Source organism: Bubalus bubalis, chromosome 9, assembly GCF_019923935.1.
Source record: "Bubalus bubalis isolate 160015118507 breed Murrah chromosome 9, NDDB_SH_1, whole genome shotgun sequence".
Classification (NCBI taxonomy): Eukaryota; Metazoa; Chordata; class Mammalia; order Artiodactyla; family Bovidae; genus Bubalus; species Bubalus bubalis.
This window is the reverse complement of record NC_059165.1, coordinates 78,384,804-78,411,361: the sequence shown is the minus strand read 5'-3', so window position 1 is coordinate 78,411,361 and position 26,558 is coordinate 78,384,804. Positions and strand designations below refer to the sequence as shown.

Here is a 26,558-nt window from a genome sequence, read left to right as displayed (position 1 = left end):
ACTGGTGAGGATGCAGGGAAACTACACTTCTCATACATTAGTGGGAATATAAAAATGGTTCAATCACTATGGAAATTAGCCTGCAGTTGTTTTAAGAAGATAACACATTACCATCTAACCAAACAATAATATTCTCAGGAATTTATACTAGAAAGATGAAAACATGTTCACATAAAACCTGCACACTAATGTCATAGAAGCTTTATTTCCAATCCCAATAACTTGAAATAACCCAAATGCCTTTAAACGTATAACACATTTAACTGTTCCACATCATACAATGGAATACTCCTCAGCAATAAAAGTAATAAATGATATATGCAATTTGGCTCATAAATCTGGCTCAATATTATAGGAATCAGGCTTAGCTGAAAATGCCAATCTCAAAAGTTTACATACTATATGATTCATTTTGTATAAAATTCTTGGAATAAAAGAAAAAAAAAAAAAAGAGTGCACAGCTATTTCCAGAAGTTAACTGCTTTGTGGGACAGAACATTTATGTACCATGACTTCAGTTATGGACATACAAAAATCAACATGTGTAAAATATAGCCTTATACACAAAAACATGCAAAATGTGAGTACTTAAAAAAACAGTGAAATCTGAGTAAGGTCTGTTCTGTAGTCTGATTTATCATATTGTTCTCATCAGTCCCCTTATTTGATAATGTACTAGAATTATGTTGGGGAAGATGCGTGATGCGTACAGGGGACCCCTCTGGACTGTGGACTGTTTTTGAAACTTCTTGTGAGTTTATAATTTTTACAAAATCCAAAAGATTATTTTAAAAAGCTTAGCTCAGCTAGTATCAAACAGCATAAATTTAAAAGAAAAAAAAGAATCCTACTATACACATCACAATCATAGAAGCTTTATTTCCAATCCCAATAACTTGAAATAACCCAAATGCCTTTAAATGTATAACACATTTAACTGTTCCACATCATACAATGGAATACTCCTCAGCAATAAAAGTAATAAACAATATATGCAATTTGGCTCATAAATTTACCTATGAGCATCAGTACATGCAGATGCTCATAGGTAAAGAAACCAAATTTCAAAAGTGAATGATAAATTATTTTGCTATTTATGTCAGAGGCTATGTTGGGTTCATTTATCCATGTCTTCTTACTCTCACAATCTCCATCATTTTAGGTATTATGATCTCTGTTTTCAAGATGGGAGAGCAGACTCTGAAAACACTCAAAGTTGCTAACCAGCAATAAGGGATTTACTAGGCCTAATGTACTGAAGTCCATTTTGTCCAAATAAGTAATTTTGTTTATATGCCCATACATTTTCAATGCACCTTCTTAATTAATCAAGGGCATCATATACATACTGAGTATAATTTTATCCCTTATTGTTTCCATATAAAATCAGAGGAATGTAATATGTTACTCCTTTCTGGAATGTATCATTTCAATTATTAAAATGGAAGAAATTATCATGTTGAAGCTAATTTGTATCAATAAAGGTACATTAGGTTACAAACAGCAGTAAATGTCTCAGGCTACCTAAGGCAAACCAAGAATTTACTGAATGGTTAGTGGGAATGCTTAATAAAAAAAAAAAAAAAAAAAAACAAAAAAAAAAACAAAACACACAGGTAAAACAGCCAGGCCTTTCAAAAAAAGAGGAACTGAAGCAAGGCCAGTAGTAGAGGCTCATGGGCCTTAATGTGAGTTGCAAAGGAAAACCCACCACTAACCACCACAAACTCTTCTATTTTGATTTCTCCAAGTTATTAGTGCAGATTGATCCAACATAGACTAATGTTTACCACTAGGTCAATCAGGGAAGCCAATCAGTGAAGTAATGACTTCATTTGGCTAGCCTGACTTGCCCTCATATTTGTTCTGAAGGCAGAGCCTCTTATCAAAGGAAGAAATAAAATCGTTGGCAGATCAAAGCAAAAGCAACTTAACCCATCTCTTGTCTTCTATGAACTTATACACACACAGGTATACATACAGTTGTTATACATATTATTTATTTATGCAATCTCAAGCTTTAATAATTTCAGTAGGGTAAAAGCTACAAATAATGAAGAGCATCATATGAAAGTTGAACTAATAATATTTTAATTTCCCTTTTCCTATATAGTTTTGTGAATTTTCCATAATACTTTTTAAATTTTTATTTTTTGTTTCTGCCCTTATGATTGAAGATGCTGGAGTAACAAAGAAAGATTAACATTAATTAAGATTAACATAACATGTAAATCACATACAAATATTTAAACATACAAATTACATTTTCCAAAAATTTGTAGCTTTTACAGCTCTAAAGTTATTAAGCTTAAAACTGAATTATGACCTGAATATACACATATTGATTGTCTCAGATGATTTTTACACATTTCATCATTTCTAATATAAGAAGTGTTTGTGCACCTACACCTACATAAGTCCAGAGAAGCCAAGGCGGGGGGGGGGGGGGGTGTTTTAATTGCCTTGGGCTTTATACAGTAGCTTTTCCTCTCTCAATAGAAAGAATGTCTGTCTTTCAGCCAAGTAACTGTGCAAGTGAGTATGTAAAAGGGAGATATGAGGAAAAGTTTATGTTCATTTAAAGAAAAAGATATGGAAAAATAACTTCGAGATAAATGCATGGACATGAGTACATGGGAGAAGGGGTATTACAGTGTGTACTAAATTCAGCAGTGTCCATACTTGTTTGCATCATGTATGTGTTCATGGATGTGTATGCAGGGGAAGGTAATAAAATTGGAGTTAAGGACAATTATCCGGGCTAGAGAACAAGGCTATCAGCCAGGTGTTCAAGCCCTGTTCTATGTGAACATTTTCTCCAGAGTTTGGCATCACATTTACCAGAACAACTGAAAGGAGCCACAGAGAATCAGGTACATAAGCCTTCCGGCCAACCTTACCTTGATTCTGTGGTGTTCACAGGGACTGCTGGGCTCTCATGAGATCATAGGAATGTGCTGGACATCATCGTTTGAAATCTTCAGGCCACTGGGTCTGTGTCACTGTATGAAAAATGAATCGGAGAAGGGAATCGACTCAGTGAAGAAAGCAGCTTTTCATACTTTAGTGACAAGTGTTTATTGTCACTATAGTGACAAAATTGTTGTCACAATATTAAATTAAAATATTGCCTCAATATTTCCAGTATGATATAGAAAATTGAGGAAAATTGATAGGTTCTAATTGTGACTTGTGGAGCATGGGAGAAGAGTTCTTCATTTATTCCATTAACTAAAAAGACACACTCTCATTTACTGTAGTATGAACCTGGCTTTGCAGCTTTGTCTGTATTTAATTCCTCTGCTGTTCAATTAGAATAATATGATTGATGCTGTAACAAAGAATAAGATGTAAGAAAAGTGACCCTTCATAAAAAGATATGGAGGTCCTCCAGGAAGCAATGCATTAAATTAAGTTTTCAAAAATGGTTCATGGCGTAAGTGTCAGTGATATCTGCCACTTTTGAAGAGACAGCCAGAACTACTGGCTCATAGTATACAAGAAGGGAAACTTTTTCCAGAAAAAAATAAATTAAAAAAGGATTTGATTAGTTGTTTATTTCAAGTAGTTACACCTCCTCAGTAGTCCCCTCCCAGGTATGAAATCACTAGATAGATACTGAGATCTCACTCACACCCAGAGAAAGGGTAGAACCATGACGGGCCTGCACACCAACCCTTGCTCAGGATAGAAGGTCTGCCTCGGTTCTACTCTGTGCCTTCTGGGATGGAGGCAGGCCAGGGAGTAAACCTAGAGGGCACAGGACACTGGTGACCTCTGGTTTATCTAGGAATGCTTGGCCAGGTCTTCTCTGCCCCGCTGAACTGCTTGCCATTCAGTCACTCAGTCATGTCTGACTCTTTGTGATCCCATGGACTGCAGCACAACAGGCTTCGCTATCCTTCACTGTCTCCTGGAGTTTGCTCAGATTTATGTATATTGAGTTGGTGATGCCATCCAACCATCTCATCCTCTGTGGCCCCCTTCTCCTCTTGCCCGCAATGTTTCCCAGCATCAGGGTCTTTTCCAGCGATTAGCAGAATTGCTAGTTGGGTATTTTGTCCTATCCCTTCTAAGGGAGTGGACAGGAGACATTCTCACTGGTTTGTCATCAACCAAATATTCCACAATATTCCACAAGCAAAGACAGCAAGGAAATCAAACCAGTCAATCCTAAAGGAAATCAACCCTGAATATTCACTGGAAGGACTGATGCTGAAGCTGAAGCTCCCCAGTACTTGGCCACTTGATGTGAACAGCCAACCCACTGGAAAAGAAATTGATGTTGGGAAAGATTGAGGACAGAAGGAGATGGGGGTGACAGAGTGTGAGATGGTTGGATGGCATCATTGACTCAAGGAACATGAGTTTAGTGTCCCAGACTATCCAGGAGATACTGAAAGACAGGGAAGCCTGGCATGCTGCAGTCCATGGGGTTGTAAAGAGTCATATATGGCTGAGTAACTAAACAACAAAAAAATATTCCACTTCCAAGAATATATTACTCTGAAGGAAATTATTCATTACAGTGATTATGGGACTTTGGGAGGCATCGCTGGTGGATGCCACCTTTTCTCAGAATCCTGTCTCCTAAATATTCTTGACATGATCTCTTACCCCTCCAGTTCTCACCCCTTCTGTGATCTAGTCCATAGCAGTTTCAGTTTCGTCCTTTTCTCACTTGTAGTGGTGGAGATGATATACTGTTGTTCATTTTTCTTTAGTTTGCTTAAGGACATCTTGCTCTTCTATATGGTGAGATCTGCCTTCCTCTCCACTCTCTTCAGGAGAGCAGTGGATAATATTAGAATGGGTTCTCTGCTCTTTGGGTGGTGTGCTGACAAAGATATATAAACAAAGGTAGGTACGATGGCTGCTTAGAGATGAAGCCCCCTCAATAGAGGCTGGCCTCTTTCATTTCCTCTCTTTTTAGGGGTGAGAATCAGTGTCTTTGCATGAGTATGTCTTCATGCCAAAATGTTTTTCTTTGTGGCAACCAGATGTGGCCGTCTTGATCATCTTCTTCCTTCTCCTGTTTTTCCCTTTTCTGTCCCGCTTTCACTTTAGCCAAGCCAAGGCAAGATGGAAAGCATAGCAGCTAAAGCCCTCATTGATCCCATGTTCCACATGCTTCTGAAGGTGCTCTAAGCTGGGGAAGATCCGGTAGCAGCTCATGCACTGGAAGCCACTGTCCAGGGCTGCCAGCCATTCAGGTGTCTTGGCCCTGGAACATTCCTCCAAAGCTCGAGGCTCTGGTGGACTTTCAGCCCTCTCCCTTTCATCTTTGGCTTGGGTATCCAAACTGGATTCACTGTCAGCCAGGAGCTCCATTGTAGTCACTTGAGAGGGGGTGAATGTTGTATGGATTTTTTCAGGAGAGGTCATTTCTTCCATCTGTATCTTCTTTGTGGGGGACTCCAGTCCTTCCTCTGTATCCTGTAAGGAAGCCACACCCTTTTTCGTTTGAACGTGCATGTAGTAAATTTTCATGACTCTTTTCTTTTTCGTATGTACTGATGACAACAACTTATTATTATTAACCAAATTAAATGGAGAAGACACTTGTGGGCAAGGGGAAGAAGTCTCTCCTTGCTCCAAATCCAGGACTGGAGGCATCTCAGTGGATCCAAGACAAGTAACATCTTGACATGATTGTTGGACTCCTAGGAAAGAAAATTTCAAACGTAAGAAAACTAGGATCAAGTATGTGAAGTCTATAGAAGTTGGTGCACTGGGACGACCCAGAGGGATGGTACAGGGAGGAAGGAGGGAGGGGGGTTCAGGATGGAGAACACGTGTATACCTGTGGTGGATGCATTTTGATATTTGGCAAAACTAATACAATTATGTAAAGTTTAAAAAATAAAATTAAATTAAAAAAAATAAAAGTTATAAAGAAAGTACTACAACAACAACAAAAATAAATAAATAAATTTATATTAAAAAAAATAAAGCCAAAAAAAAAAAAAAAGAAGTTGAGATGGCCGTGAAAATACTTCTATCTGGGCATGTGGAGTAAAAGTGCATAATATGGGATATTTCAGAATGCTGTGTGTGGCATTTTATATTTGGACTTCATGTATGCCATAAATATCTGGGAATGAGAGTATGATGTATGTATGTTCTGGGGCATACATGGCATGTCTAATGGTGAAAGGGGATGGTCAATGGGTGTCTACGTGTAGTATGCAGTGTTTCAGTATACATAAACAAGTTCAAGAGTGGTACATGTTCTTATTGTGAGATAATAAGACTTTGAGGAAGTGTATGTGACTTCTCAGAATGTGTCTTTCTAGGAAGGACTGAAGGTTTTGTGGGTGAAATGATGATTAGATTAGCAAGACTGTGTATGAAAGTGTATTCCCTTCAGGGCATATGAATTTTCTTGAGTTTGACCTAGCATATAGTGAGTTAAAAGAGGTCATATGTGTAAAGGGACATGAATTATTTATGGGATCAGTGTGTAAAGATGAATCTGAAAATGACTGGGTGAAAGAATGAGGTATAAATGTATAGCTGTGTAATGTTATTAGAGAATGGGAAAGACAGACGGAGGAATGAAGTTGTGTGTATCTGAGAGCAAAAGAGAAAGGAGAAACAGGGCCATACTTGGTATGAAGGACTCTGTGCATGCTGTTTGAGTGGGTATGAGGGCATGAGTTTGTGCTGATCTAAGGGGGAAGGTTCTGATTAAGTTCCCATGTGCATATCAGCACTGCCCCCTACCTCACTCACAGCTATCCCAGGGTTCATATGATGAAAATCAGTGCTGAGAAACTATGTCTTATTCTTGAAGGCACGCTCCCTATTTGTCCCTTGGCACAGATTTCAGTTCTAGTCCCTCTGCCCTGACTTTTCTTGTTTTCAAAGAGAAAGTAAAGTAAACAGGGATTAGGCTAAGCAATTCAACTGCACCCCCTTTCCAAGCTCAGAGTCCCCCTTTGCATCTTCCTTACCATCCTCATCAGAAAAGACAAGCTCGCATTCAGAGGAGACGCAAGAGAAATATCCTGTGGAGGCAGAGGAAGTTTCTCCTATTATCTGACTACAGGCTGGGACCATCACAAATGATTCCGGCTGAGGAGGATCCTCCTGAGTCTTCCAGGATTCTATGGGATTGAATTAAAGAAAAAAAAAAAAAAGAGAGAAGTGACATTTTCTGGGATCTGTGTCCTTTGAATGGATATTACATGTTAAACATTTCTACCACACAGGAGTTTTGCTTTCATAGATATTGGGGTCACTATCCTGTGTGAAACTCCACTTACTCCAAAATGTAAATAAACAACTATCAAAATGGTGTGAGTGGTGCATGTCAGGGATGTTGTGTGTCTTGTATATGATATTTCTAGAGATGTATACAGAACATCAAAAACTTAGGCCCATGCCTGAAATACAGTATATAGTCATGAAAATTTGGATATTATTAACTCAATTTTCCTCATCAGAAATTATTCCATTAGGGGATACAGGATACATGTTTTTAATTATTCTGCATATATGTCTATCTCTATATTTACATTGAAATCTATATTGATATACATATACAGAGATATACACACACACACACACATATGGAAAGAGAGACAGATACATATAGATACTGTAAATTAAAGAATGTCTCTCGCCATCTAACCCTACAAGGATTAGCCATTAGCCACGGCAGTTGCTGACCTTTAACATATCCTAAAAGGAGTTCACAGTGGAGATCAGAAAAGAGACACTGCGCTGCAGGTCCTCACACAGTTATTTTAATGACAAAATTTTACAAACCCAGTGTCTTGCATCTTCTCACACCTAGAAAAGCACTAAAATCATTCATAGAGATATGCGCTCCTCACGACTATTAGCAACCTTCTTGTGACAGGAAGAAACTTTTTACCAAGATGTGTGTTTGACATTTATGTATCCTCTTCACCAAAAGCACATATATAATGACCATCCTCCACCTCTCCCTCCGAGTTATCTGTCTCCTGATCTATAGTTCTCAGGAAGGCCCCAGGAAAACAACTCATATGCTGTCAGTTGTTGTGCTTTTTTACTTTCTGTCAACAATGTCATTTTTGTTTCAGAGTTCCCTAGGAATTGACCATGGTGTTGCTGTTGCTGTTGCTGTTAAGTTGCTTGAGTCGTGTCCAACTCTGTGTGACCCCATAGACAGCTGGCCACCAGGCTCCCCCGTCCCTGGGATTCTCCAGGCACTAACACTGGAGTGGATTGCCACTTCCTTCTCCAATGCATGAAAGTGAAAATTGAAAGTGAAGTCGTTCAGTCGTGTCCAACTCTTAGCGACCCCATGGACTGAAGCCTACCAGGCTCCTCTGCCATGGGATTTTCTGGGCAAGAGTACTGGAGTGGGGTGCCATTGCCTTCTCTGGGCCATGGTGCTGGAGATGTTCAAATGAAGACTTCATAGACTATGAACAACTTCATAGACTTGCCCTAGACTCCTAAAAATGCATTTCTACATTTCTCTTCAGTTTGTAACCTTTCCATTCATATCCTTTAAGAATCTCTTTCAAAGAAGACAAGGGACACCTATGTGGTACATTTCTTCCCACTGATCAGAAACAGAGACCTTAAGCACCCATTGAGAAAATGGGTTAACAATGGCTATGATTGGCTTCTCTGCTGGCTCAGCTGGTAAAGAATCTGCCTGCAATGTGGGAGACCTGGGTTGGATCCCTGGGTTGGGAAGATTCCCCTGGAGAAGGGAAAGGCTACCTACTCCAGTATTCTGGCCTGGGAATTCCATCAACTGTACAGTCCATAGGGTCGCAAAGAGTCAGACATGACTGAGTGGCTTTCACTTTTACTTTTCATGGCCATGGTTGAGCAAAGGAGCTCAGTCCCAATTCTAGACCATCAATGCTGACCCACTGCCCTGATTCCTTCTCAGCACCTCCTCTTTCCCACATCTATACCACTATGAATAAGTCTGTCTACAGAAGAGGCACAGGAGATGTCATCTCAGTCTGAATCCTCTGCTGTCTGGCTGTGGCCATGGGTCAAACTCCAGACAGCAGTTTCTTCTTCTGAGCTCATGATATGTACAATAACACACATGGCACTTATCGTCATGAAATTCATGGTCTAGTTTTTGTCCAAAGTTCCAAAATCCAGGTATGCAAATATATTTGCTGGAATCATATGGCTGATTGCCTATAAGTGGCCTATACTATTTCCTTCACTTTATGAGAGGCTCCATTTCTTGGATGTTGTCAGGTATGTGCTATTCCTACTCTGTTTAATAGAAGAATAAATTCAGTGTATGTACATAAGTAAAGCACATCAGATTGTCAGCTATGGATTATCATATAAAAATCTTATTGCTTCCTGAAAGAGTTAGAATTCACAGAAAATAATCTACTGACATCTATTTCTACTCCCCAGCTCTACCTTTCACTTATTTGTTCTTGTAGAACCTTACTCAGAGACCTGAGTTGCCAGAACTTTGGGGGAACTGCTGGGTCCTAAGGTTGAGTAGGAGACTGCAGCAGGATATTCAGGATTGAGTCCAGACTTTTAACTCCCAACATTGGCTACAGCTCCCTTCTCAGGAACTAACTTGGTCATCAACTAGCAGGTCATCACTTGGCCTAGTCAGTGATGTCACTTTCTCAGTGACCTCTGCCGACAGGGCTCTGACTCAGCTCTTCATTTATACTCACCATAATCATAGCCTATCTTGAAACCTCATCAATTTAAAGATGAATTCTAGGTTCTTGGAATTTCCCCAAATAAATTTTGTATTTCTTGAATCACCTCTATCAATGATCTAAACATATCAAAAATATACCCAGTCACTTTTCTTACTTCCTCTTAATCTAAGTTTCCAATGGAAAGGACTATACCTTTAAATATACAAGCCTCAGCAAATAGGTAAATTCTTGTTTCAGATAAAATAACAAACACATTAAATCACTCCCTCTGTTTAAATGTTTTAATTAAGATTACAACAGAATTTTTATTTCTCAAATATATCTACTTTGTCTCTTAGGTCACTGAGGATGTCTGGTGGGTCATGTTAGTGTGGGAATGGGAAAATATGGTGTGTATGCTATAATTTTTAGAATTGCCTTGTACGTCCTATTGAGCACAGTTTATCTTTTTCAACAATTTTACATAGTGAATGTGGGGATGAGTAATGGTCATTGTATGTGAAAGTAGCATGAGTATGATGTGTTGGTCACACTGCAACAGATGGTGATTGCAGCCATGAAATTAAAAGACACTTGACCCTTGAAGTAAAAGCTATGACAAACCTAGACAGTATATTAAAAAACAGAGACATTACTTTGCTGACAAAGCTCCATCTAGTCAAAACTATAGTTTTTCTAGTAGTCATGTATGGACGTGAAATTTGAACCATAAAGAAAGCTGAGCACTGAAGAATTAATGCTTTTGAACGGCAGTGTTGCAGAGGACTCTTGACAGTCTCCTGGACTGCAAGGAAAAGGGACTGATGCTGAGGCTGAAGCTCTAATACTTTGCCCATGTGACGTGAAGACCCGACTCATTGGACAAGACCCTGATTCTTGGAAAGACTGAAGGCAGGAGGAGAAGGGGACAACAGAGGATGAGATGGTTGGGTGGCATTACTGACTTAATGGACATGAGCTTGAGCAAACTCCGGGAGATAGTAAAGGACAGGGAAGCCTGGCATGCTGCAGTCCATGGAGTCACAGAGAGTCAGACACAACTGAGTGATTGAACAACAAAGGCAGTACGTCTCTCCTGTATCATGAATGATCTATGTGTCATGTACTATTAAAGATCAAGTAGTTATCTATTTGTTTGATTTATATGAGAGAGTGTGTAGGTATGAGTAATTTTGTGAATCCTGCCAAGACCATCAAAGTGTTACACACTGACCGTATGAAGGATACATGTGAGGGAGATCATGTGAGCCTCTAGCTTGTGGAATTATCTGAAGGGATCAAGGAACTGGGAACAGACAGGAATTTTAGAAGGTATCATATGATGCTTTGAATAATACTTTATTTTTCATAGCTTTTGACTTTAAAAAGTCTTAATTTCACCCCTTTTTGGTTGAAGAGTAACTGTTTCTTAAACACACTATTTTACATTGTTGACATTAGGTTTTTATTTCTATCATCTGAATTACTATAAGAAGCTTAAAGTCTGACAATATCATCATTCCTGTGTAATTATTCTGTATTCCTCTCTAGTTTTGGTAAGGTCTTTGCTACTGGGATTCTGATTTTGTGGTACAGTGTACCAAGGTACGGATTTTTCTTTTTCCTATTCTGTAATGAGCTTTCTAATAATGTTTGATTCCCAAGGATTTAGGTCTTTCATCAGTTCTGAAAAGTGCTTAGCCATCATCCCTTTGATTATCTGTCTTATTCTCTTTGTTTTACTTATAAAATTTTATTCAGAAACCTCAATACATCATATTTTCACTTTTTACCCTCTTTTGTCTGAATCCTTCCTTTATAACTCCATCTATTTCTCTGACTTATATTGTAGGTAATCCTTCAGCTCTCTCATCCTGTTCATCAGTTTTCATCTATGTCTAATTTGCTGTTTCACTCATATACATATTTTATAAGTTTTAGAAGATTTTTAAAATTTCTACAACTACTATTTGGCTACTTTGTAATTTTTTTTTTCTTGATTGGGTTTTGTATTCTTACAGTTTTAATAATTTTGAACATTGTTAGTTACTATTCTTACAACATTGTTCAATTAAATTATCTTTATGATTAAAACTTGCTGTTCATATTAGAATCTACCTTAGAGTTATATTTTATAGTTTTAGAATGTGAGTTCATTTTCAGCAAGTCATTATCTATATGACTCTTCAATGTGGTGGACTGACAATCAAGAACTCTTATATTTTCTACTGTCGGATAGTACTAGTGTATTATTAGCAACAATTTAGTATTATATTAATTCTTCACTCTGAGGTTTAACTAATTATATAACAATTGTGGACATTGTGCCTTGATAAATGACATTTTCCCCCTAAAGATATGCACAGGGTTCCTCACCTGCCTCCCAAAAAAGTGAAAAGTATTTTTGATGAGTTCCTATGATGGAACACAGAGACCTAGACTCCCAAATAAGAGAGAAAGAAAAGACTATGACTGGATCTCAAGTACATAATTCCCCCAGGGGCTATGTAGAAATGTTGAGCTGCATTCCTATAGATATGCTCAAACACCCATTGCTCTGATCTGCCTATACTCTAACATTCTTCCTTTATCCTTACCAGCAAAGAAGGGAGTATAAAAAGAGGAGTCACAGGACAAGTATTCTGATTCAGAGGACATGTCTCTTCCTTCATGGTTCAGGGCACTGGACTCCAAAGAGTACACTGATGGTAGATCATATTCATGTAATTTTGAGATTTCTAGAACATGGAATAAAAGTCATAAGAATATTAGTTCCATTCTGTTCTTATATATTCTTCTCCCTAATCTACTTCACCCACCAACTCCATGGAGATACTTATTAGTACTGAATCTTCAACATGGGTGGAGAATTGCCAAATTTCAGTAATCTGTGCTTCCATCTGGCTCCTGACAGCAAAGCACCACATATTCATTAACCTTGGTTAAGGTTTTTGGTATCATTTATCTCTGTCTATATTTACCTATGGATTCTATCTATTATTCTATCTATCTATTTAGAGATGTACAACCTCAAACAAAACAGTAGGCAAGTTTTTTAAAATTAACTATACTCAATTATTTTGTCACTGTTTCAGCATTAACCAACCTCAGTGCCACTGGCTAACGTGTGTGTGTGCTAAGTCACCTTAGGCATGTCAGACTTTTTGTGACCCTATGGAGTATAGCCCCCAGGCTTCTATGTCCATGGGATTCTCCAGGCAAAATACTGAAGTGGGTTGCCATGAGCTCCTCTAGGCGATCTTCCTGATTCAGGGATGGAAATTGCATCTCTTAATCTCCTGCACTGGCAGGCAGATTCTTTACCACTAGTACGACCTAAGAAGCCAGGTGGCTTCATTTCAGTTCAGTAGGTCAGTCGTGTCCGACTCTCTGAGACCCCATGATCTGCAGCACACCAGGCCTCCCTATCCATCACCAACTCCCAGAGTTTATTCAAATTCATGTTCACTGAGTCAGTGATGCAATGCAACCATCTCATCCTTTGTCATCCCCTTCTCCTCCTGCCTTCAATCTTTCCCAGCATCAGGGTTTTTTTCAAACGAGTCAGCTCTTCGCATCAGGTGGCCTAAGTATTGCAATTTCAGCTTCAACATCAGTCCTTCTGATGAATATTCAGGACTGATTTACTTTAGGATGGACTGGTTGGATCTCCTTGCAGTTCAAGGGACTCTCAAGAGTCTTCTCCAACACCACAGTTCAAAAGCATCAATTCTTTGGCACTCAGCTTTCTTTATAGTCCAACTCTCACATCCATATATGACCATTGGAAAAACCATAGCCTTGACTAGACATAGCTTGTTGGTAAAGTAATGCCTCTGCTTTTTAATATGCTGTCTAGGTTGGTCATAATTTTCCTTCCAAGGAGCAAGCATCTTTTAATTTCATGGCTGCAGTCACCATCTGCAGTGATTTCAGAGCCCCCAGAAAGAAAGTCTGTCACTGTTTCCATTGTTTCCACATCGATTTGCCATGAAGTGATGGGACCAGATGCCATGATCTTAATTTTCTGAATGTTGAGTCTTAAGTCAACTTTTTCAGTCTCCTCTTTCACTTTCATCAAGAAGCTCTTTAGTTCTTCTTCACTTTCTGCCATAAGGGTGGTGTCATCTGCATATCTGAGGTTATTGATATTTTTCCTGGTGATCTTGATTCCAGCTTGTGCTTCATCTAGCTCAACGTTTCTCATGATGTACTCTGCATGTAAGTTAAAAAGTAGGGTGACAGTATACAGCCTTGATGTACTCCTTTTCCTATTTGGAACCACTCTGTTGTTCCATGTCCAGTTCTAACTGTTGCTTCCTGACCTGCATAGACATTTCTCAAGAGGCAGGTCAGGTGGTCTGGTATTCTATCACTTTCAGAATTTTCCACAGTTTATTGTGATCTACAGAGTCAAAGGCTTTGGCATAGTCAATAAAGCAGAAGTAGATGTTTTTCTGGAACTCTCTTGCTTTCTCGATGATCCAGTGGATATTGGCAATTTGATCTCTGGTTCCTCTGGCTTTTCTAAAACCAGCTTGAACATCTGGAAGTTCATGGTTCACGTATTACTGAAGCCTGGCTTGGGGAATTTTGAGCATTAGTTTACTAGCATGCAAGATGAGTGCAATTGTGCTGTAGTTTGAGAATTCTTTGGCATTGCCTTTCTTTGGGACTAGAATGAAAACTGACCTTTTCTAGTCCTGTGCCCACCACTGAGTTCCCAAATTTGCTGGCATATTGAGTACAGCACTTTCACAGCATCATCTTTTAGGATTGGGAATAGCTCAACTGGAATTCCATCACCTTCACTCACTTTGTTCATAGTGATGCTTCCTAAGGCCCATTTGACTTCACATTCCAGGATGTCTGGCTCTAGGTGAGTAATCACACCATCATGATTATCTGGGTTGTGAAGATCTTTTTTGTACATTTCTGTGTATTCTTGCCACTTCTTAATATCTTCTGCTTCTGTTAGGTCAATACCATTTCTGTCCTTTATTGTGCCCATCTTTTTATGAAATGTTCCCTTGGTATCTTTAAATGTCTTGAAGAGATCTCTAGTCTTTCCCATTCTATTGTTTTGCTCTATTTCTTTGCACTGATCACTGAGGAAGGCTTTCTTATATCTCCTTGCTATTCTTTGGAACTCTGCATTCAAATGGGTATATCTTTCCTTTTCTCCTTTGCTTTTTACTTCTCTTCTTTTCACAGCTATCTGTAAGTCCTCCTCAGACAGCCATTTTTTCTTTTTGCATTTCTTTTTCTTAGGGATGGTTTGGATCCCTGTTTCCTACCTGTTTCCTATACAACGTCACGAAAGTCCGTCCATAGTTCATCAGGTACTCTATCAGATATAGTCCTTTAAATCTATTTCTCACTTCCACTGTATAATCATAAGGGGTTTGATTTAGGTATACCTTAATGGTCTAGTGGTTTTCCCTACTTTCTTCAATTTAAGTCTGAGTTTGGCTTAAGGAGTTCATGATCTGAACCACAGTCAGTTCCTGGACTCGTCTTTGCTGTCTGTATAGAGCTTTTCCATCTCTGGCTGCAAAGAATATAATCAGTCTGATTTTGGCGTTGACCATCTGGTGATGTCCATGTGTAGTCTTCTCTGGTGTTGTTGGAAGAGGGTGTTTGCTATGACCAGTGCATTCTCTTGGCAAAACTCTGTTAGCCTTTGCCCTGCTTCATTCTCTATTCCAGGACCAAATTGCCTGTTACTCCAGGTGTTTCTTGACTTCTTACTTTTGCATTCTAGTCCCCTGTAATGAAAAGCACATCTTTTGGGGGTGTTAGTTCTAGAAGGTCTTGTAGGTCTTCATAGAACCATTCAACTTTGCTTCTTCAGCATTACTGGTCAGGGCATAGACTTGGATTATTGTGATATTGAATAGTTTGCCTTCAAAATGAACAGAGATCATTCTGTTACTTTTGAAATTGAATCCAAGTACTGCAATTCAGACTCTTGTTGACCATGATGGCTACTCCATTTCTTCTAAGGGATTCTTGCCCACAGTAGTAGATATAATGGTCATCTGAGTTAAATTCACCCATTCCAGTCCATTTTAGCTCACTGATTCCTAAAATGTCGAGATTCACTCTTTCTATCTCCTGTTTGACCACTTCCAGTTTACTTTGATTCATGGACCTCACATTCAGGTTCCTATGCAATATTGCTTAGCAGTTTAACTCTCAATATTTACCAACCAGAAATATGTCATAAGGGGAAAATATATATAATATAATATAATATTCATATCACTGTTTATAGTAGCCCCAGAACAAAAAGAACCCAAATGCTTCAATGGAAGATATACATCAAGAATGAAGAAACTAAAATCCCAGGCAACAAGAAGTTCACAAATATAGAAATGAGTGAAACCAGTCACAAAGTATAAATTGTACACTTTTATTTACATGATTTAAAAAAATAAAGATAATTAGTCTAGAATTTTAGAAGTCAGAAAAATTATCACTCTTTACCTACCAGGATAAAAATAGAACACCGAGATTTTGAGTGCATGTGGAATATTGTAAGGAAATGAATGATGAGGATAGCTAGTGCAGATGGGTCTGTATATGGATGAATGTGCAAGCCCTGGATGTGATGTGGTCCTGAACTAGATGACCCCATCTCAAGACTAGATCTTGAGGATACCACTACGTTTTGCCTGTTTTATTCATTTTTATTTGGAGAATGATTGCTTTACAATGTTGTGTTGGGTTCTGCTGTACGACTGTGTAAATCAGCTAGAAGTATACATATGTCCCCTCCTCCCTGAACCTCTTTCCCACTCTCCACCACATTCTAGCCCTCTATGTTGTCACAGAGCACAGGTTTGGGCTCCCTGTGTTATATAGCATCTTCTCACTAGTATCTATTTTACATATGGTAATATATATGTTTCAATGCTGCTCTCTCAATTCATCCCACCCCCCTACCTTCCCACTCTGGGCCCACAAGTATGTCCTCTGTTGACATCTCTACTGCTGCCCTGCAAACAGGTTCATCAATACCATTTTCTAGATACTATATATATATATATATATATATATACACACACACACACACACACACATATTAATATATGATATTTGTTTTTCTCTTTGACTTACTTCACTCTGTATAACAGGCTCTAGGTTCATATACCTCACTAGAACCAACTCACATTCATTCCTTTTTATGGCTAAGTAATACTAAATGCACACATATAAATATACATATACCACAATTTCTTTATCCAATCACCTGTCAATGGACACCTAGGTTGCCTCCATGTCCTAGCTACTGTAAATATTAATGCAATAAACACTGGAGGTACATGTGTATTTTTGAATTGTGATTTTCTCGGGTATATGCCCAGTAGTAAGATTGCTGGGTCATATGGTAGCTTTATTCTTAGTATTTTCAGTTCTCCAGAGTGCCTGTATCAATTTACACTCCCACCAACTGTACAAGAGAGTTTCCTTTTCTCCACACCCTTTCCAGAATTTACTGTTACTAGATTTTTTTTGATCTTGGCCATTCTGACCTGTGTGAGGTGATATCTCATTGTAGATTTGACTTGCATTTCTCTAATAATGAATGATGTTGAACACTTTTTCATGTGTTTATTGATCATTTGTATGTCTTCTTTGGAGAAATGTCCATTTGTCTGTTTTAAACTGATACTGCTTTCACATCTTCCTCATGATGTAACATGCCCTTGGAAATATTAAATTCCTTTCATGGGTATGAGCTATCGCTCAAAGCTTTAGGGTAGGCTCCAATTTGTCTTTCTCCTCTCATGGAGCGATGATTACTTCTCATAGTAGTTACCTGTCTACTGTGAACCTCCATAGTAACCAGAACTACTTCATTTCTCTTCCCCTCCCTTTTTTTAAAAGAAAGAGTCCAACTTGCTCTTCAAGTCAACCATTTGGTTTAATGGTGTTTTGCACATGTTGTTTGGATTCTTTTTTTTCCTTAAAAGAATTCTTTTAAGGAAAAGAATTTTCCTTTCCTTACATTTCACAGAGGAATGCCCCCATATTACATTTTCATAATCTGAGAAAATAATTTGTCTTTATTCCTGAGTAAATTCTATATGACTTTATTCTCTCAACCCTGCATAACCAGATTTATTTAAATATTTTCCCCAATTTCCCCCTCTACTTTATGAGTCACACTTTCTTCTTCATTAATAAGAGAAAGTACTATTGGAAAATGTATAAGAACATCACTTATTTAACCCTCACTCTTAGGTAGAAGTCAAATAAAAGGAAAAATATTTTTGAAAAATAATTATACTAATCAACCACTACATATGTGACAGTAACTCAAGAGTGATATGGTATAGGTAGCTCAAGTCCAAAGCAGCAGAGACAAAGACCTGATCATCTAACATTTCTCTTTAGTCTCAGACCACCTGGAGTCCCAGAAAGACCAGCTTACATGCATCTTCCTCTCCCTCTTTCCCTTCCTCCCTCACCGCAAATAGGAAATGTGATTCTTTCCTATTTCCTAAAGAAGGAAATGTCCTTCTTTCTTCAGAACACAGTTCCCTATGCTCAGTAAAGAGGTTTAACACATACCTCTTGACATCTTTGCAAGCCTAGAGGAGTATGTTCTTTCCACGTTTCCTTTTTTGTTTCTCTTTCATGGTTCAACTCTTTGGAGAGTGATTCAAATCAGGTAACTTTCTTCCTGAAATTCTGTAGCCAGAGAGTCAGCTGATAATGACAAAGAATCAAATTAGTACATTCAAGAACAACTCATTTGAAAGTCTGTCTCCTCACCAAATCACTGTCCTGACCAGTACTTCAGAGGCATTATGATGTAAGTCATAAGTCACTAGGATCTCAGCAGGATTCTATGACCTATGAGTTACATCCTTACACTCCAGGGCTCAGCTAGTATTCACTAGATGGCAAGACTATGGCAGCCCATTGACTAGGGTGATTCCTTTTATCCAACAAAAACTCTACCATTAACTTGAATTTTTATTTCTTGCACCTGATATCAAAGCTAGAGGATAGATGACATGGATTAAATGAAGAAAATATTTTGTGTTTCCAGGGTGATAACCACATTACTGATTTTTCCCAGAGCTGAGGATAAGGCCGTATCTGAGAGCACTAGGCTTAGAACCATGCCTGTCTCACAGATATGTCTACTAATACATATTGTATTAGTGTACTACTGAACTTATGTCAAATATAAATTACATGTGAGGTGTATGTTGCAATGTAGGTGTAGATGTGAGAATATCTCATAATTCCACACAATTCTAACATTAATAAATTTACTCCACTATTGAGAATACTATCGTGAATTTTTAAAAGCTACTGTCTCATGCTACTCTTTTCTTTTTCACTTTCCCAGAGGTATAGAGAAAGAGGAAGCCCCTGTCTTCACACCCTACTGGCCCTCCCCATGAATCATGTCCTTGTGAAGCCTGAAGGTCTCATGTTCTAGGCTTCTTGTTCCAGGCCTCAGTCTATGTCATCTAGAAATAGCTGGGCTCTGTACAGGATTTGAACTCTACAGTGAGCTCCATTCTACCTCCTGCTTACCTCTGAACATGCCTCTTCTCCTAGAGACAATAAATGTTTACTTCCAAGTTCAGCAGTTACAACAGAATAAGCCCAGAATCAAGCCTCCCTTCTGTGTTCTTTGCCCCCAGTTAACCATACCCCTGAGAGTTCTCTCACTTACCATGGGCTCAGCCTTCTCATTACCACTGAATGTTAGGCACATTTACCAAGAAATTCCTAGTCTTGTTAACTATCAGAAAAAGGAAACACAAAGGTTAGATATTATCTTACATACATCAAATTGAAAAAAAAAAATAAAGCAAACTATACAAATGATTGTTAAGTACATGGTGAAAAAGGAAACCTTATGACCTAAAATAAGGTAATGATCTGTGTACTTGTGTTGGAGAATAAATCAGATCAGATCAGTCGCTCAGTCGTGTCTGACTCTTTGGGACCCCATTAATCGCAGCACACCAGGCCTCTCTGTCCATCACCAACTCCCGGAGTTCACTCGGACTCACGTCCATTGAGTCAGTGATGCCATCCAGCCATCTCATCCTCTGTCGTCCCCTTTTCCTCCTGCCCCCAATCCCTCCCAGCATCAGAGTCTTTTCCAATGAGTCAACTCTTCGCATGAGGTGGCCAAAGTACTGGAGTTTCAGCTTTAGCATCATTCCTTCCAAAGAAATCCCAGGGCTGATCTCCTTCAGAATGGACTGGTTGGATCTCCTTGCAGTCCAAGGGACTCATCTTATAAAATCAAATAAGCTATAACCCATGATATGGTAATCTCATTCCATATAGGAATCTTTACAAGGATAATAATCACAGGATTCAACTAGTAGGGAGTTGAAATTTTAGTCTCCAACTTAAGAATGGATAAGCAAAACATGGTAGGTATATACTTTCTTACTTCTATCTTCAGAATTTTAAGAATAGAAATCAAGCCCATTAAGATATATGCCTGTAGAGTGGGGCATCAAGAAGGAACTGTTGATCACAGATAAAAAGAAAGTATAATTCAGCAAAATAATTACAAGTAATCTTAAACAGGCTAGTGACTAAGGAGAATTATTAACTCAAGAGTCAGTCATTTTTAAAAAAGGAAAAATAGAAAAAATAATCTGTCCCCCAAGTAAAATAGGTCAGATTAGGTCTAGATTTAAGAGAAAGACTTGTTCTAAAGATTCCTTACTGTATTAGTTTCTTATTGCTGTTGTAGCAAACTATCACAACTCAGTGGCTTAAAATACAAATTATCTTAAAGTTTTGGAGGTCAGTAGTCCAAAATGAGTTTTATAGCTTAAAATCAGGATGTTAGCAGGATTCATTTTATCTGGAGGCTTTAGGGGAGAATGTGTTCCCTTTCCATTTTCCAGGCTTTAGAGGTGGCCTGCATTCCTTAGCTATTGTCTCCTTCCTTCAACTTCAAAATATATAACTCTACATTCTGCATCCACTGTTAACATCTCCACTCTATTACTCTCCCACTCCCCTCTCATAGGGAAGGATCCTTGTTATTATACCAACCCCAAAAGGTAATTCATGATAATCTTCTCATTTTAAAATTCTTAACTTAATCCCATCTGCAAAAGCTCTTTCCACATTTTGATACTTAAGATAACATATTCAGAGATTCCAGAGATTAGAATGTTGACTTTTCTTTCCAAAGTAGATGAGGAAGAGGGAGTTCTTTAGCTACCAAGAAACCAAGGGAGAAACAGACTGCTAGAGTAAATTCACCTATAGCAAAATATACTAAGGTACAAATATAAATCTCAAATTAAACAAGAACAATAGGGAAAAATGTAGATATATGAGTAAAACAAAGCAGAATGAATAAAGAAACTTTGTTTGAAATTTAACATAGTCCAAGGAACAGAAGAACAACTACATGAGAATCTTTTATACTATAGAATTTAAGCAACTAGATTCAGTAAAATAAGAACTCTTAAGACAAGCTGATGAGTCAATGAAAAGGAATAAAAATGGAGAATTAAGAGCAGAAGAAAATAAAATGTCTCTAAAAGGTCAAACAGGATAAATAAATCATAACCAGAAAAGCCAGAATAAAGTTTCAAATTGAAAAACTGGCATAATGATTTTAAGTGTAAAGCAAGAGATAAGTATATAATTAGAAGACAATAGATTAAAAAAAAAAGACCAACTGATATAACACAATAATGAGATGAACAAATGAACCAGAATTATTCAAGATAGGATACAGTAAAATATCCCTAGGATAAAGGAAAAACTGAAATTACAAATGAACAGGGTATTTATATATTTTCAGGAAAAAACGTAATATAAGACAACTTCCAGAAATGTATAACCTCACTACATTTTTTTTAATTGTAAAGAATAAAACAAAATTCTTCAAGTATTTTAATAGAAAAAACGAGTCATTTTCAAGTGGTAAATATTTTACAACTGGCTTTGTTGTTCAGTCACTAAGTCATAACTGACTCTGCAACCCCGTGGACAGTAGCACTCCAGGTTCCTCTGTCCTCCATTGTCTCCCAGAGTTTGCTCAAATTCATGTCCATTGAGTTGATGATGCTGTGCCTCTCTAACCATCTCATCCTCTGCCATCCCCTTCTCCTTTTGCCTTTAATCTTTCCCAGCATCAGGGTCTTTTCCAATGACTTGGCTTTTTGTATCAGGTGGCCAAAGAGTACTGGAGCTTCAGTTTTAGCATCAGTCCTTCCAATGAAAATTCAGGGTTGATTTCTTTAGGATTGACTGGTTTGATCTCCTTGCAGTCCAAGGAACTCTCATATCTTCTCTAGCACCACCAGGACCAGGGCAAATCTGGCTTTACCCTTCTACAAAGCAACATCTATACTTGACGATAGTGGAGAAGTATCCACAGATATTGAAACAAAGAAGGTGCCACATTGCTTTATTATTTGCAGTCAAGTTGTGTAGGCAGACACTGTCAAATGTGTCAAAAAATTTTTCAGAGAATATGTGTTATATGAGATATTATTGGAAAAAAGTCTTAACTCTGTAACACAATTAAAAAATGAATGAAAATACTATGAAAACATTTAAAAAATGCAATACTTCACGCCAAAGAACAGTAGAATATTGGCAGCAAACATCTAGTGGTGGAGGTGAGAGTGGAATGGGGACTGACCCAATTATATTTCCAATTATATTACACTATGCTCTATGGATCAGTTTGGATTTGAGAGCTTTCAAGCACTGGTCAAGTTCAACTGCTCTAGACTTTGTCACCTGTTCTGTCTTACCACCTGCCCCAGCACTATCTACATTTTGATACTACGTCTGTATAATGACTCTTATCTCTCTTCTTTGGTCAATTTGTTCTTCCTGTTTTGAAAATTAATATAACATCTGGGCTTGACTGTTACTGCATTTAGTCATTTAGTACAGTGAATGGTTGGTGGTTCAACTTGTAAGTTTTCTAGGTCAGGAAATTCAATGTATACATCACTGTACAGCCAGTTCAGCATGGTAGTGAGTGCCCAGAATCCTCTTTCAAGTAAATATGTGTATAACACTGGAGTGGGTTGCCATTGCCTTCTCCAATGCATGAAAGTAAAGAGTGAAACTGAAGTCACTCAGTCATGTCCGACTCTTAGCGACCCCATGGACTGCAGCCTACCAGGCTCTTCCGTTCATGGGATTTTCCAGGCAAGAGTACTGGGGTGGGGTCCCATCGCCTTCTCCGATATATATATATAATTTCAGTTTGATTTTTTATTACTTATATAAAAACACTAAAGTTATGCTAAATGTTCAAGAGGGCTTCCCTGGTGGCTCAGACAGTAAAGAATTCGCCTGCATTGCAGGAGACCTGGGTTTGATCCCTGGGTTAGGAAGATCCCCTAGAGAAGGGAATGGCAATCTAATCCAATATTCTTGCCTGGAAAATTCCTTGGACAGAGGAGCCTGGCAGGCTACAGTCCATGGGGTTGCAAAGACCTGGACACAACTGAGTAACTAAGACTTTCTTTAAATAATATAAATCTAGGGAAAATAACTTGAAAACTTTGGATAAATAGTTTGGCATTTCTTTCTCTGAGTATCTTTTCTTTTTAAAATATTTATGTTTAATAATAAATTGTCACATCTTTGAAAGTTTCTGGTTTTTAAAGAAAAGTAATAGTCTTGATAAACACTTTCATGTGATTGTCCTGTTGTAAAATACCAGGTGGAATTTATGTGATAACTAATTAGATTATAATTATGTATAACATTAATAGGCCAAAAAACAACCAGAATGTCTTTCTGTACTTTCCTGTTCTGAAAGTACTGAAATATATTCAACAACATTACTGATCTATTTAATTTGGTACACTATCCAATTACAGTGAAATGTATATGAATATAATTATATAACTTATGACTGCCTAATGAGGTACTCTGTCCTGAAGACATTATCACAGGTCAGTCAAGGTATTTATTTATTTTTCACATATGCCCTGTAACATTTAAAGGTAACTCAGGTCATGGCATAAATTCTTTTATATGGACAGCTACAATTACATATTGAATTGATCTAAGTCAATGATAAATTGCTTCCTATTAAATTTTTAATAGGAAAAGAAGTCCTCTTTAATATGTAAACCAAAATTTAACTCCTGTAAAGGCTATATTTATGATCTACCTTGTTAATTGCTATATTTCTAGTATTAGCAGCAATAGACATTTTATTGTAACAATAGGAATATATTACACAAAGATATGTATTAACCCATAAATGAGTAAAGATGAATGAATTCATGGTCAAAAATATGGTTAGCTTTTCTCTGGCTTTAATTAGTTAACTTATATTAAGTGAAGAAACAATGTATCTCATAATACCCTTCTAACAACAGCTTTGAAATTCATTTAGACACATCATTTCTTCTCATAAATGAGTGCTACTGGTTATGATTTATAAAGAGGAAACATTAAGAAAGCCTCAGACAGTTAGGCAATCTTCTTGGCCATATGACTAGTAGCTGTGGAATTTCTATACTTAGTTAACATAAAGTGAAATGAAATTTGTCTTTCCTTGACCTAGGAGAAACTGTATTCTGTTTTGGATGCTGACCTGAATAACACAGTGTTACTTAGAGCCATTCCTTATTAGGTTAATATAGCAGTGGAAATTTTGACTCAATAAATCAGCTCTGAGATTTTTAATAATCCTTAACTTTTTATCACTCCCAAACAGCAGATTTTGTAGAGGTCAACAACATTGACTAGAATAGCACCTGCTTGATGCCAGCTCTCAAGAGGAAGCTTAAATAACAAACTTCACACTCTACTGTAACATCCAATCTTTAACAAGTCTCTCTACTGAAGCAAAGCTGTCTGTAGAGAGGTGTGAGGCTGAGTACAAGAAAAACAGAAAGTGCCAAGAAGGCTGAGTTTTTTCACTGAAGACTCAATTGTTCCAAATGATTTTTTCCTAGGACAACTGGTGGAAGGTAGAACAGAGACAGAGGACTGGGTCGGCAAGGAACATATTAGATAGGGCTAATATCCACAACCCTTCTCTCAATCTTCTGTTTATAATTCTGCCACATTTCTATACTGAATGGGTGGCTTGAAAGGAAGCAGAAAAGCGAGGTTAGTTCCTGCAATGACATGACCTGAGTCAGTTTTATGAATATAAACAGAGTAAAGAGCATGGGCTTTGGAGAAAGCTCTTAGTTGAAACTCCAAATCTGTCAGTTAGTACCTATTGGAGACTGGGCAAGAACGCTGAATTTTCTATGCTCCAACTTTTTCATCATAGAATGATAGCAATCTATAGAGTTGAAGATTATGTGATAAAAATCTTAATATACATCCTGGATTATTGTTAGCACGTGATAAATATGTTGAAAAGGTGACTCTGTGTTGAGCATTTTCACATAAGATGGTATAAGAAATGATAAATCTAAATTAAATCAAAATGTCTGGTTTAACACTAAAAATCTGGTAAATCCAAACAAAGGACACTTGCTACTTGGAAGAAAAGCTTTGATAAACCTAGAGAGCATATTAAAAAACAGAGACATTACTTTGCAGACAAAGGTTCATCTAGTCAAAGCTATGGTTCTTCCAGTAGTCATGTACGGAAATGAGAGTTGGACTGTCAAGAAGGCTGAGCCTCAAAGAATTGATGTTTTCGACCTGTGGTGTTGGAGAAGACTCTCCAGAGTCCCCTGGACAGCAAGGAGATCCAACCAGTCCATCCTAAAGGGAATCAGTCCTGAATGTTCATTGGAAGGACTGATGCTGAAGCTCCAATACTTTGGTCACCTGTTGTGAAGAGCAAATTCATTGGAAAAGGCCCTGATGCTGGGAAAGATTGAAGGCAGGGGGAGAAAGGGAAGACAGAGGATGAGATGGTTGTATGGCATCACCAACTAATGGACATGAATTACAGCAAGCTCTGGGAGATAGTGAAGGACAGAGAAGCTTGGCATGCTGCAGTCCATGGGGTCACAAGGAATTGGACACAACTGACTGACTGAACAACAGAGGACATTAAAAATAGCTGATTTACTTTCAGCACTTACTCTGTTTAAATATTTTCACATCCTGCTTAATTTTAAAGATGGAAGACATTTTAGTCAATTTCCTTTCTTTGTTCTCCTATATTAATCCAAAATGACAATTCTCTTTTGCCTTTTACAATCTTATGAAAGAACTGCATTTCTAAAATTCTCTTGAAAATTTGCATTGTGCTACTTTGATGAGTATGTTTCTGTTTTCATTTAAATGCACTTTAAAATAGGTGCTCTGAGAAATCAGATGCAAAATGTTTTATCTGTTATCTGGCAATGGCTGTGTTTTACTATCTTTAGTGCTAAAAACATCTCTTTCTATGGAGATAAAAAGATATTTAGCATTTAATTGTCTCAAATCACCTGCAGTTAAGTCTCTTTTTGAGAGTTTGCAAAACAGGAAAAAGTAATGTTGAACAAGTTTTTAATAATCTAAATCACCACAGGAGTAGTTTCTAACAGATGATTTCCAAATATACATCCTTTAAAAGAGAAATCATTACTAAAGGCCTGGTGTTAAAACTAAAGATTTCTTAGGAATCTATTTTATTTTTATTTTACTTTATTTTTAAACCGTAATAAAAACAATTTTATTTTATAATTTTTATCTGTATACCCATAATGAGTTACTACCTTAGTTTTGCTAAGAATAACTTCTAACAAAAGTGTACTATTTTATTCTTCCAATTCTATCAAGATGTAATTGACAAAGAGAACTGGATAAATTTAATGTAAACAGCATAATGATTTGACTTACATACATCATGAAATGATTAGCACAATAAGTTTGGTGCATATCCATTATCACATATAGACACAAAATTGTAAAAAAATATATAAAAAAGTTTTTTTCTTGAGATGAGAACTCTTAGGATTTACT

At 37.5% G+C, this 26,558-nt stretch overlaps 1 protein-coding gene across 4 annotated transcripts in view; it reads right to left on the bottom strand.

Moving 5' to 3' along the window:
• The window catches only part of LOC112586936 (protein FAM170A), a 466,031-nt gene that overhangs the window by 33,948 nt on the left and 405,525 nt on the right, over positions 1 to 26,558 (bottom strand). For 3 of the 4 annotated variants that reach the window (XM_044947797.2, XM_044947795.2, XM_044947798.2), the window contains 6 exons: positions 19,345 to 19,413; positions 18,222 to 18,359; positions 12,239 to 12,379; positions 6,957 to 7,109; positions 4,633 to 5,663; positions 2,901 to 3,002 (listed from right to left, as the gene is read on the bottom strand). In XM_044947797.2, coding sequence (XP_044803732.2) covers positions 5,059 to 5,663; positions 6,957 to 7,109; positions 12,239 to 12,379; positions 18,222 to 18,231 — 909 coding nt within the window. In that variant the 5' untranslated portion in view covers positions 18,232 to 18,359; positions 19,345 to 19,413 and the 3' untranslated portion in view covers positions 2,901 to 3,002; positions 4,633 to 5,058. Of the gene's footprint in view, positions 1 to 2,900; positions 3,003 to 4,617; positions 5,664 to 6,956; positions 7,110 to 12,238; positions 12,380 to 18,221; positions 18,360 to 19,344; positions 19,414 to 26,558 lie in introns of all 4 variants that reach the window. The other variant, XM_044947796.2, reaches the window with a different exon arrangement.